This window comes from Gavia stellata, chromosome 14 (assembly GCF_030936135.1).
Source record: "Gavia stellata isolate bGavSte3 chromosome 14, bGavSte3.hap2, whole genome shotgun sequence".
NCBI lineage: Eukaryota > Metazoa > Chordata > Aves > Gaviiformes > Gaviidae > Gavia > Gavia stellata.
In genome coordinates, this window is record NC_082607.1 from 2528702 (window position 1) to 2542428 (window position 13727).

The following is a 13727-nucleotide window of genomic DNA, read 5'->3' on the forward strand; positions in this document are numbered from 1 at the left end:
CCAGCGTCTGTAAATATTTCCTGCCATCTATTCGGTCTATTTTTAGCAATAGTTCTTTTTGTTTTTCTTGGCAAAAGTAAAACAAATGGAAACGGAGTCCTTGGGGATTGCAAATGCCGTGTTTATGAAGCAGGAGTGTCATTAACAGACTTGCTAGCAATCTCCATAAATGCATTAAAGTACTTTTCTTCCTTAATCACAGAAGGATGACTCCTACTCAGCGCAGGGTGACTCCAGCACACGGCCCAAGCTGTGCCGCTCCTTGACCGGTAAGCTGGGGACCTAGCGGGTGCCGGCGGTGATGTCCTACCCCCCCTGCTCCCCCTGCCCCGTCCCCGTGGGGTGGCCCAGCAGGTGACAGGGAGGGTATGCTGAGGTCTGTGGCATGTCTGTTGCTGGGCTGGGATTTGGGAGACAGCCAAGGCAAAGCCTCCTGCCCTCCCTACGTCACTGCAGGCAGGGTGGCCGGGGCATTGCTCCAGCCCCGGGGACGAAGTGGGGCTCCTTAGATGAGCATCATGAGTGAGCAAGCAGAGCCGAGAGCCGTCCCAGCCCCAGCGCCCCATCTCAGCCCGACCTGAGACACGACTTGGCGTGCGCTGCCGGCGGTGAAGGTGCTCCAGGCAGCTCCTTGCGGGCAGGCAGTGGTACTGGGAACCACAGCAGTGAGAAGCGTCTCCCGGTCCAGGCATTTGACCTCCTTATTATTTACATAGAGTTTTCTTGTCTCCCATGTCTCCAGCCAGGCAAGCATTTGAAACTGGTACCGTTCTTCATATTCCACCAAGCGCTAAGATGTTTGGCGGTAATTGCCGATCATTCTGCCTACGGTGATGCTAATGCATAAACTAAAACCTTATAAAAATGAATGCTACTTCAAAACATGAAGTTTGTGCCCAAATGCTTTCCAAAAACGAAGATCTATTTCTTTTTTTTTGCTTGCTAAGTGTTATTAAAATGCATTTCGAGTGCCCCATTAGCAGCACTGTCTGTTTTGAACATCTGTTGCAGAAAGATCAGTGGCTCAAGACCTCACGTTTTCGTAAGCCCAAGCTCAGTTTTTAGATAACTGAAAGCTTAGTTTTCACACTGAAAAAAAAGAAGAAAGGTTTAATATCACTGAAGCCTCACACAAAATGTAGCTGGTCAAAACTGTAGACAGAGTCATTTTAGCCTCTGAACTACAATGAGCTGTTCAGTGGGAAACTGAGCACCGAATTTTTACAGTACTTGGCACAACACCTTTCAGGACAATCACATCTGTAAAAGTGATGATTGAAAAGATTCGGTGTTTGTTGAAAATAGCAAAAAAATATAATGTTGCCTCCCAATATGGGCTGAGGTAGGTTAAGGAGCTGGGTCTAACATTAACGTACAGAATATTTCTTTATGACGTATGTACTGGAAACATATTTAAGAAGCAAGAAAGTTTCCTTTCAATCTTTTGTGTCCTCCTATTCCTAATGTTTTCTTCCTTTGTGATTTTCTTTAAACGATTAACTCACAACTTGCTAAACAAAGAGCCATGGAATAGCTGGCACTTTCTCTGCACAAAGGTATCTTACCACAAGTTTGCAAGAGCAGATGGAAGGAACACAGTTGTGTGGCATTTGCATGTTCATAACGTGGGCATCTGCTGGGGATGTAGCTGTTTTAATCCACAGTTTATTATGAATGTTTAAACTATGTTCTTCCTGAAGAAAAAACATGAGCGTAAGCAGAGCAAAGTGATAAAAAGCAGTGTTTCTGGGTGGGCTTTATTTTTGCCCTGGGGAAAATGTGAGCACAACGGCCTCCAACATACCCTGGCCACAGAGCTGAAGGAGACTGTAACCCTTCCATCGTGATTGCGTGTACATTTCCCCCCAAAAAATCACTTAATGTGGCAACGTGCAATTATAGGTGCTCCAGCAGGACACCTGCATCTTGAAAAGCTATTTTAAGTTAGTCACTGATAGGAATTTTTGTTCTGCAAAGTTGCTGGTGGGGACTGACAAAAGAATGGTGATATTGAACCAGATATGCAACATATTTCAAAGTATAAAACATGGTTTAAATTATTTTTTCTATTTTTTTTCCATTGAAACATTGATCTTTGTCTTCTGTTTTATAATTGAAAAGTGAGCCTCGCAGTGGAATAGCTCATCCCCAATGAGCAAATGGCCACCTCCGTAGCTCTCGGTATTTCTTCATTCCTGTTGACCCACAAAGGAGAACGTTTCTCACACAAGCTGGTGTTTTTCTCTTCCCGCAGTGGGGAATGCGGAAAAGGTTCGGGAAGTGAAATGGAACCGGTCAAAGTCGGTGTGTGTCATCCCACCGCCGCAGCCCAGCGGTACGGCATGGGGTGAGAAGCAAACAATGGAGAAAGAGCTGACTTTGAAGATGTAAAAGCACGAGTGATGCTGCTGGCTTCCCACGAGGGATCTGACTCTGTTTCATGGATGGCTACTATACATGTAGATAATGTAAATAAGATGCATATTGAAAAGGACAGCATGGACAGGGCAAAATATCCTGAGTGGTTTGCGTCGAAACACGTGCTCTTACTGCACAGCGTTGGGTTTTCAACAGGAGCCAAGGGAGAAGATGCACAGCTGAGCACTGGCAATGCAAGGTAATGTCTGAGAGAGAATGTCTAAGAAATATCTAGGAAAAATGAGTCTGTTCAGTCCGGGAAAATAGCTGAAACTGTCTATGGCTGTGAGAAAGGATGTTTTAATAAGGTGGGATATCAGATCTCCTCATTAGCCAGCAGGGATGGACTAAACAGGAGGGAGCAGTTGGATTATATGGTAGGAAAAGCTTTATAATCTCAAGGAGGGTTTTATTAGGCGATGGAGCATGCCACCAGGAAAGACAGCAGAAACAGCGAAAGATCTCTTCTGCTCCTCAGGAACTGATGGGTCCTGACTACGAACATTAATCACGTGAAGTCCAGAGTTAAATCATACAGTTAAATCAGGCATTACGTCTTACTTAGAGGGACTGTCCCACACCTAGACACAGTTCCTTTAATAAAAACTTATTACAGCTGTGTTAAAAGGGGAAAATGTATTCTTACTGATTTTTAAAAATTTATCCGAAGAACAGTTCACCTCAAAAATAAAACGGAGTAGCTCCAAATCCAGTGGCGATACCAGGAGATGAGCGTGCCAGCCCTTAAATAGATGGGCAAGCCTTGTGCTGTGGCTGGCGGTTTGCAGCAAGCCTGCAAAGGCTCTCCAAGATGATCTCTGCTGCCATAGCTGAGAGCTGCAGGGTCAGAGGAGGTTTGAATGCGTCTCCTTAGAAGACACGGCAGAGAGAGCGACCCAAAACCTCGCTGCTGTGGAGCACTTCTGCCAGGAAAGGTGCCATCCCCTTCGCAGAGCAGATGCAGGTAAATTCCAGGGATAGTACCTGAGGAAGCCAGAGATCTCCTCATTTGGGTAGTTTTCTCTGAAACTCCAGGTACGTGTTCGAGCCTTCCAATTCTTGTCCTTAGTTGAACCTGATAAGGGTAAGTTTTAGCATTGCAAACATCGACATTTTTCTTTCTCTTCCCTTTTCTCTGCATTGAAGCATCCAAGAGTATTTAATCCGAACAAGTGTCTCTTTCTGAATTAAAAATAAAGGAAACTGAAGGAATTCACATACTCCCCTCCATGATATTTTTGGACTTCCAGAGCCAATCTCCTCTGTGCAGAAATACTCCATTAGGAGATCACTGCCTGGTACACCGGGGCTTTCATTTTAAATTAAAGACACAAAATTGTGTGTATTAGCTTTGCAATGACGCAGAGGTCTCATTTTCACTTTACAGTGTTCTGACATAAGCTGATGTAGTTCATTTTGACTTGAAGGCTGCTCTTCACTGCCCCATCACTGGAAATTCACCTCATTGCAAATGAAAAGTGGACCTTTTAACCTTACGTGTATATGCATATATGTACGTATTTATTGATTTTAGTATAAGTCCATTGTCATCTTCAGTTACTTTATTAAAATTTTGGTTTGTTTCTTAGTTTAATCCGTCTTGCATAGGAGTCATGTGGATTTGTATACACTTTGTTTAGAAAATGGCCCATCTTTGAAGATGTTCTAATATACATGTACTACGTTTCTATCACAATTAAATATGCTGTGTTATGAGGTCATCTAAGAGTTACTATCCCTTTGCATCCGCAACACGCTCGCGATGACGTCAGCGGTAGCTGGCGACACGGGGGAGTGTCTCTCCGGCTGTCATCGGTCCGACAGAGCAAGGCCGGCAGATCCACTTTGACCAGCGGCACGTTCGGCTCTGCCCGCTGCAACTCTTGGTCAGTGATCACGAGATCAGGAGCGAGGCAAGTGATTGGAATGAGAAAAATGGTCTGTTTATTGGCGTAAGCAGTTGCATACAAGTGAGAGGAAAAAGAAAATACTGAATTTGAAGGTCCTCAGCTATCTGGGGTTGAAATATCTGCTGTTTACCTGCAGTTCAAAGTCTACAGCGTTTAAAATTTCTCCTTAAGTTCTGCACAGTAAATAGCTATAGAAAGATTTACTAAGATGGGTCCTTTTTATTCTGTAGCTGGAGAGCAAAAAGGGAAATATAAATCAAGTTGCTTGCCAAGGAGTTTTTAATCAAAATTTTTTTTTAATCAAGGATAGAAACTTTGTGAATCCCTTTGCCAATTTTTGCTTTTTTCTTTTTTTTTCCTTTTTTTTTTTTTTTTTACTTTTGGCTTCTGAACTGTCTTGCTTTTGTCCAAAATATCTGGATCTCTGCACCATCTTTATCTTGCACAGCATCCGTCATGCTTCTGGGCATTGGGTACTTAAAAAAAAAAAAGTGTTTGAGTTTCCCACCATGTAAAATGAGTTCTCTGCAATATTGTTATGGGTTACCAAGGACCTTATCAAATGGTGGCTGCTTTGGGACGTGTAGATTTCTTTGTAATGCTGTAGTAGGCAGCAGAAATGGTTGGAAAAATCAGGACACTTCCAGAAAATGGTACTGAAATTTTATCTGATGTGGAAAAAAGGAAAAAAACATTTTTCTTGCATTTTTTTGAAATTGTACATTTTCATCTCACTTTAGCACAAGAAGAGACATTTTGACGCCAGGATCTCCCAGCTTCCAGCAGTTCCAGATGCTGCTTGGCTCCAGGTGTGCGGCTCGGCGGCTCGTGGCAGAGCGGAGGCTGTGGCAGGTTCCTGCCACGCTGGCGGCTCCAGCCAGCCCCGCATCCCTGTGCACGTGCACTGGCCTGATCCTGCGCCGATCCCGTATCCATTAATCCCTTTCAACCCTGCTTTGCAGTGCTGGCACCATAAAATACCTCTCTGCTGTATTAACAATTTGCTTGATCTGCAGAGAAGACAATATTCTGTGCAGTACGTGCTTTCCCAATGAGTCACTCTGCCCCAAATTTAACCTTCTAGATACTATGTATTTTTTTTTTTAAACTTTCTTTACAAAATATAATAGCACAGCTAAAGCTTCCATGAAGTATTTTCCAGTTACTTAGTGGCCAAGCCCTCTGACTAGTATGTATTTCAGCGCAGAATACCTTTGATAATCTTTGCCAGTATCTAGTGTTGGTGGTCTTAAAATTCTACAACCGAGTGGAAAACTGTTAAATGCTCAGGCTTCAGAGCATGCCTAATTAATTCTTTGCAGGGTTTTAGTCCTTTAAAAAGTGTTAAAAACACGGATTCAGTGTGTCATTGAATATTGCATGGTTCTGTGGAAATAAATTGCATCAGTTTGATTCCTTTAGTAGTTCAGAGAGTTACTGCTCTGTGCTTACTCTGGAAGTTTACAGGAGTCTTTTGAAAGTTAAGGTTAAAATAGGCAAAAGTTACTAATGATGGGGAGTAGCTCAATTGCAGAGTAAGAGCCCAAAAATTACATCAGAAAAATCTGGGCACACAGATCAAGCAGCCGCATTTACAAATCGGACTATAAATCTCCTTTGCACTCACAACTCCAAAAAGCATTTGTGTTCAGCACGTGGACCTTTTTTAATTTTTATTTTCATCAGAAAACCACACTTGTGTCTATTTTATTTCACAACTGCTTAAGGAGATTATAATGGCTTAATCCTGGAAAGTACTGGCAACGCTTTAGAAGCAGGCGAGGCAAATTTGAGCTTCTTTCTTGCCTGACATCAAGTACGGGGGTTATTCAACCTCATAAGAAACATGAAGGATCTTTCAACATCCCGGCTTATGTGCTTCTTCCAAGAGACACGTAGACGGGAGAGATGAAAAAGGAGCATGTGATGGAGATGAACCAGTGATTATAATTTTAATGCAGAATTAAAGGGGCAAATGTCAACGTGGCTATCTAGTCCTCTCCCTCCATGTATAGTTCATGCTGCGGGGTTTCCTCCTTACAAACCCGCCTGGGGATGTTGGTGGCATTTCCAAGGCAAAGTTGATAGCACTTGGGTAGCACTTGGTGTGGTCTGGATGGCTTTGCTCTCCTTCTTGGTTTCTTCTCATTCTGAGGTTTGTGGAGACAACAGTAAAGGCAGAGACCCACGAGACATATTCACCCCATCTACCTAAGGAAACACTGCGTGGAACATCTTTCAGAGCATGAGAGATCGTCAGGGTAAGCTCCAGTGCAAAAAGGTATGCAGATCTCCAAAGGGACTCAGGGAAGTGGCTGAAGGCAGCCCTGAAATCACATCTGTTTATAAAATTGCAAGAAATCCTCTGCTTTCAGCATGAGAGTGTGAAAATATGTTGATCTATCTACATAACATATAAATTTTCTGTGAGTGGAACGTGTGGATGAGGCATTGTGGGACATGGTTTAATGGTCATGGTGGTGCTAGTTGATGGTTGGATTTGATGATCTTACAGGTCTTTTCCAACCTTAATGATTCTGAGTGTGGATCAAAACACAAAAAATAATGGTAATTCAGACTGTGCTGGTGAAGTCTTTGATCAATCAAAAGGTAAAACACTGATTCTGTAAAAAATCTGAGCTGACTTGCCCCAGCTCCTTGCTAGACTATGTATGTTTTGGAGATTCACAATTTCAGTTTAAAAGCTTAAGGGGAAAAAAATATCATCAGGGTCAATTAGGAAATAAAGGTCCCTAAAATGCCCAGGATATGACTTCCCTTTCCTTCCACCTAGGTCCTAGTGGTGTTGGTGGTGGCACCCTCGTTTGACCTCCCTGGAGAAGAGGACCCTGAAGGCAGCTCCCCGCTGGCACCAGAAGAGGTAAGGGGGGGAAAGGGAGGGTCGTTTTCCTTGGTAATTAAACGGTATTTGTGTCTGACTTTTGCACGGATCATGGTGATGGTCAGTTAACACCTACCCAGCTTTGGTGTGGCACTCAGAGATCCCAACGCAAGCTACAAAGGACAACCAACATCATTACCAGCATCTACAGGCTTAGACAGTCTGGCAGGACGTTACTTTTTATCTTTTTTAGGATGGGGGTCCTAAGCCCGTAGCTACAGTGCTCCAGGGGCGTTATATTAACTCAGGCACCGGCTAGTGATGAGAGGAGGCTGTAGAGTAGGTTGGGATGATTGCTCCCCTCCATGCCTCCCCCATGCAAACACAAGCCTTCAGGCTGGGGCGGCAGGCAGAGGAGCTCCTGGTCTGCCCAGCACCCAGGTATGAGGTAGCCTGTTTGACGTGCAGATTGCTGCTTTGCAGGAGCAAACAAGTGGGGTCCTAACCGTCATTCAGGCCAACCAAAAGGTGCATCACCTTCTGGAGGTGCCTCTTGGACCTTGTACCGAGGGGTGGGATGGACCGGGCAGAGCATCTGCGGGACCTGGGGCGAGTGTCGGTACCAGGGCTTGCTGCTCCTGGCTGGGAAATCATTTCTTTCTGTCTCTAAATTAAAGATCATCTCTGCTGGAAGAGTAAAACCAGGGCTCCTTGAGCCCTTGGTGAGGCTGAGAGATGGCAAGTGAAATCCCGTTATGTTAGGGAAACTGAAAATCTAGTATCAATTTCAGGATTTATTCTACAGTATTTTTGTATAATAAAAACACTTTTATCCCTGTTTTCTGCCCCCCCATCCTACGACATGTTGCAAGCACACAAAGGGTGGTGGAGCTCAGGCTGGGCAGATACTGGGCCACCCTTAGGGCCCACTGTGCTTTCTTTGTGGCCTCCCAGTAACAAGTGCTGGATGTTGGGTGTTAGTGGTGTGGCCCCAGGTCTGCAGTCTGACCCCCAACACTCTACACATTTTCCACAGGGACAGCATTTCCATGCAGAGCTCAGATGCAAAGGCAACATCATAAAGCAGTCCAGGAAACGATAAGATGAAAAAAATATGGATGAGTTGATCATAATTTTAAAAAATATTTTATTACAAATTTTACATCAATTCACATATTTAATAATTGCTCTCTTTCTTTGATAGATATCAAAAGGTGTTTTGCACTCCAGAATGGAACTCTTTCTTTGAAAATGTTGAAATGAAACATTCAAAATTAAGAAACGCCTTAAAATTTTTCAAGAGGTACTCACTCACCCCAGCCCTTCCTGGCAAATGATTTGGTTTTTAAACCCCATGTTTGCTGATTAGTTCACCAGAAAATCCCCAGCCCTTTCTAACTGCGGAGGAAGAGAGAGGGGGGCTGGAATGATTTATTGGTGGCTTTCTTGCCATTTCTTTTTTCCCTTTTTTTTCCTTCTAGTATATGTATGTCCTGTCTATCAACATCTATATGAACAAAATAATTGCACAAAAGAAAACCAAAAAACTAATTTACACTTTGAAACCAGAATGGGTCTGAATCTTATAATTAACAAAGGTGTTTTTTCTGAAGAGTAAAGGAACTATTTTTTCTATTAGTCTTATGAAAAAACAGTCCTATTAGAAGAATTTTAATTTAATCTATTTTTTTCCCCAAGCACCAAGGAAATAGAGAAGCAAGGGGGGTGCAGAGTTTAGGTGAACCCTGTCCGAGCAGGGCTGAAGGAGTTTGCCCCTCTGGTAGCCCCCACAACCAGCTGGCCTGAGGAGCCGGCACCTTTTGGGGTGGCTGGACGCAATGGGGTTGATGCCTAATTAAAGAAGAATAATCAAGCTGAATGGAAAGAAACACAAAGGGGCTGTAGCCCCATCACATGCATTAGCCGTCCCCAGCAAGCCTGGGTGCTCCCACCACGTGCTGCTGGAGCAGCTGCCCCATCCCCGTCCCTGCAGCTGCCGGTGCCCCAGGCACGGACTTGTTGTCCATCATGTCTAGGAATTTTTCGGATCCTAATGGTGATGAGCACGTGCGTGGGGATGTGCCAAGGGGAAGGGTAAGCTCGTTGCATGGAGAGATGTTTTGACCTTGCAAACTCAATTCCTATTCCCCAGCCTAAGAATTTTGGAAAATGTTTGGCTGGGCACATAACAGCCTGTGAGGAGCCAAGGCTGGGCACCAGCACTGCTCTGCCGCAGCCACGCAGGGGTTTTTCTGCCAATGGGACCGAGAATTGCCGAGGACACCTTCCAAATGGCAAACAGCGCTAACTTGCGAATACACATTAGCATAAATACAGCAATGCCAAATACAGCTGACTAAAAAGCGTACCCGTAGATGTGGAAGTGTGCATTAATCTGTTTTTTAAAAATACACGGGTGCCCGCTTTGCATTTTAATTTTATGCAATTGCAGTGCAATCTGCAAAAGAAGTCCTCACTTCTGGTGTGCAAACCCTTGTCTCCACTGAGCTCCTTCAAGCATTGCCAAAGCTCCCCCGTCAGCCTTGTTCAGCTTTGAGATATAGATCATGAGAATAGACTGCAACTGCTTTTCCTTGTTGCTTCAGAAGGTTTAACTAGTATTACATGTTCGTTAAATGGCAACTGATTGACGTTACGCTCACTGAAGATTATTTAGGTGATAGATATATTGCACTTTGTATTTAGTCAACCATCTTATTTTCAATACAAAGAGGTCATCTCATTGCAGCAATTGTTGCCTGCGACGTAACCGGATGACTGCGAGGTGGGTATGTTATTGCAATTCAAAACTATGGAAAAAGAGTGGATATGCTGGGCTGCCCAGGGATGGGCTGGGAGAGGGTCAATACGTGTAGGAATGGGACAAGTGAAGGTGTTGGGAGGGTTGGCCAGAAGCACCTACTTGCAAACCCATCGCAGTAGGAGGGATAGCTTCCAGCAGAGACGAGGGCGAGTAAGTGGCCGGGGAGGGACAGTGCGTGTTTATTCATGCAGAATTACAGGGCTGGGGAGGGCTCGTTTCCCAGGCGGCACTGCCGAGAGAGTGCGGGAGGAGCGGAGCTGCTCGCTGATCCCCCTCGGGCACACCAAGGGTTTTCGGTGGGAGGCTGTATTATGTCATAATGATTTCTTCTCTCCCTTCGCTGACTAAATTGTTTGCTTGGAAGAAAAGGGATGGTTAAGCAAGCCGGAGACATGATGTATATTTTCACTTCTCCAAAAATGGCCTTTGTACTGCAGCTGTCCCGTCAGATGCACATCCGCTGCTCCGTGTCTGAAGGCCATGCAACGGTGTTTCTACCTGCCGAGAGCAACGTTCGGCCCTGCCGTGGGGACTTTCATCTCGTTATACTAACATCAGAAGGCGTTCTTCCATTTTAGCGACCAGCCAGGTTGTAAACCTAATCACAGAATCACAGAATCACAGAATCAGTACGGTTGGAAAAGACCTGTAAGATCATCGAGTCCAACCTGGGGGGGGGGGGGGGGGAAACACAAAAAAAAAAAAAACAACACCACAACACAACCACAAAACCCACGCCACACAACAACAATAACAAGCCACAACCCACCCAACACCACACAGCACCATGTCCATCAAGCTACATCCCACAATGCCACATCCACACGCTCCTTGAATACCTCCAGGGAGGGTGACTCCACCACCTCCCTGGGCAGCCTGTTCCAGTGTTTCACCACTCTCTCAGTGAAGAACTTTTTCCTAATGTCTAGCCTGAACCTCCCCTGTCGCAACTTGAGGCCATTTCCTCTAGTCCTGTCACTAGTCACTTGGGAGAAGAGACCAACACCCACCTCTCTGCAACCCCCTTTCAGGTAGTTGTAGAGAGCGATAAGGTCTCCCCTCAGCCTCCTCTTCTCCAGGCTAAACAACCCCAGCTCGCTCAGCCGCTCCTCATAAGACTTGTGCTCCAGACCCCTCACCAGCTTCGTCGCCCTTCTCTGGACACGCTCCAGCACCTCAATGTCCTTCTTGTAGTGAGGGGCCCAAAACTGAACACAGTATTCGAGGTGCGGCCTCACCAGAGCCGAGTACAGAGGCACGATCACCTCCCTACTCCTGCTGGCCACACCATTTCTGATGCAAGCCAGGATGCCGTTGGCCTTCTTGGCCACCTGGGCACACTGCTGGCTCATATTCAGCCGGGTGTCGATCAACACCCCCAGGTCCTTTTCTGCAGGGGAACTTTCCAGCCACTCATCCCCAAGCCTGTAGCGTTGCCTGGGGTTGTTGTGGCCGAAGTGTAGAACCCGGCACTTGGCCTTATTGAACTTCATCCGGTTGGCCTCAGCCCATCGATCCAGCCTGTCCAGATCCCTCTGCAGAGCCTTCCTACCCTCAAGCAGATCAACACTCCCTCCCAACTTGGTGTCATCTGCAAACTTGCTGAGGGAGCACTCTATCCCCTCATCCAGATCATCAATGAAGATATTAAACAAGACCGGTCCCAAAACCGAGCCCTGGGGGACTCCGCTTGTGACCGGCCGCCAGCTGGATTTCACCCCATTCACCACAACCCTCTGGGCTCGGCCATCCAGCCAGTTTTTTACCCAGCGAAGAGTGTACCTATCTAAACCACAGGCCGCCAGCTTCTCTAGGAGAATACTGTGGGGAACAGTGTCAAAGGCTTTGCTGAAGTCCAGGTAGACAACATCAACAGCCTTCCCCTCATCCACTAGGCGGGTCACCTGGTCATAGAAGGAGATCAAACCTTTGATCTAACCTTTGAGACAACCCACCGGCCCCGTCCTGCAGCTCCCTGCTGCCTTGCTCACCCACCATCTGCCCCACCACACCACCTGCAATGACATCTTCTTGCGCTCTTGCCCCTTGCAGTCCTGCTCTAGCTCTAACTAATGGGGCTGTGGGGACGGTGGCTGAGTTTCGACCTTGCATGACGGTAGGTCTGTGACCTGGCCCACCTTTCCTTTTTCCCTGTGTCAGGGTGGGGACTCCTCTGGGCAGGGACCTCTTTCCTGGATCCTATCGGATGCCTCACGCGCTTGGGGTCAGGTTAAAGAAGCAGCAGCTCTACCACTGTGACAGTGAGGAAGAGAGGTCTAATGTGTTATTTAAAAGCTATCCCTGCAATATTTAAGAAAGAACAATGCAGAGAATAGAATAAATTATTATAATTGAAAGTCTATTGTGCTCGTAGAATAAGAGGGAGCATATTTATCAGTCCATATGCCTCAACAGTTGGCTAGAAGTATAGTCGAAATTTTACCCAACCCTCTCCAGTTTCCCTAACCAGTGTGCAGTTTCTCCGAGATATCCATATGTTCACAGTTAACTTTAACTATTAAATTGATTTGGAAATTAATTTGGCAACACAAAATCCCATAGGATAAGGAAGTCAACACCTTCATCTATCCCCCTTTTTGAAGAACAGGTCATGACTTAGGATAAGGTTAGAAAATCAGAACTTGAATTTTCACTGTAATTTAAATTTCTTCTCCCAGCCTCCTGGCATGTCATGGGAATATAGTTATTGCCCTACAGAAACTGTAATTTTCCTAGTCTGGCATCCCGTTCCTGGCAGTGAGCTACAGCAGATGCTCCAGCAGAAGACAAAAACCTTAGGAACCAAATGGCAAAAAAATTCCCTGCAGGAATGTCCTTGTCCCCATGAGACACTTCTTCCACAGCAGGCTCGGGCAGTGGGAGGGGTATGGATGCTATATAGTCTGCTTTTCTGTGGCAGGAGTGAGAACGTCGTTCTACAACTGCATAGCAAGACGCTCTAGGTATATTGGTACGTACACCTGATTTTAGTGCTCCTTGTCTAGCTGGATGTGGACCTGCCTCATTTAAACACATTTGCATGGGTTGATTGCATCACTTCTGAGAGCACCAAAATATTTAAGGTATCACCAATGTTTTAATGTTATTGCTTGGATCTGTGGGGTTACCTTGTGTGAAAGCTGCATTAGTGTTTTGTTCAGAGGAAGCAGGAGCTGAAGGAGATGCATATTCTAGAAGTGCCACTTCTATACTGCACTTGGGAGGACATAGCTAAAGGTGTCTCACAGCAATGGCTATGGAAACTGCGGACTCCGTGACATGGTAAAGATCTTCAAGTTCAGATCTGCTCCAGCCATGCACAGCCTCTCTGATAATCTCACGCACAAACAGGGTTTTTAAAGCTCTCCGGTGTCCTGGGCAGTTCTGCATCGTTACCACTCGTGACCTACAGACGCTGCCTGACCGGCCGAGGCTAAGGGCTCTCTGCACTGCTCTTCTGAAATGAACAGCCGCATGTTTATTTGGCAATCTTCCTGCTCTGTCTCAATAGCTATTTGTCATGTTCCTTAACGCCACAGCTGTTTGGTTACGCCAGGTCATCTGCTTTTATTAGTCCTGTTCCCACCACCCACTGAAACTCACACCAGCCAGGAGAAGATTATTATCTGTCTCCAAGAATAGCACTTCTCTCGTCCCCCTCTTCCAGTGACCCTGGAAACTTCAGTGTTTCCTTCTTTTCTGATTCCCAATTGTGCTGCCTACCTGCTGCCCC

General features: G+C 45.6%; 1 protein-coding gene across 1 annotated transcript in view; it reads left to right on the forward strand.

Annotated features, from left to right (window-relative positions):
- Positions 1-2391, forward strand: part of LOC104257709 (sodium/hydrogen exchanger 2-like) — a 28843-nt gene extending 26452 nt beyond the window's left edge. The window contains exons 12-13 of the mRNA XM_059824453.1: positions 203-269; positions 2255-2391. Coding sequence (XP_059680436.1) covers positions 203-269; positions 2255-2391 — 204 coding nt within the window. The remainder of the gene's footprint in view (positions 1-202; positions 270-2254) is intronic.
- The last annotated feature ends 11336 nt before the right edge of the window (positions 2392-13727 follow it).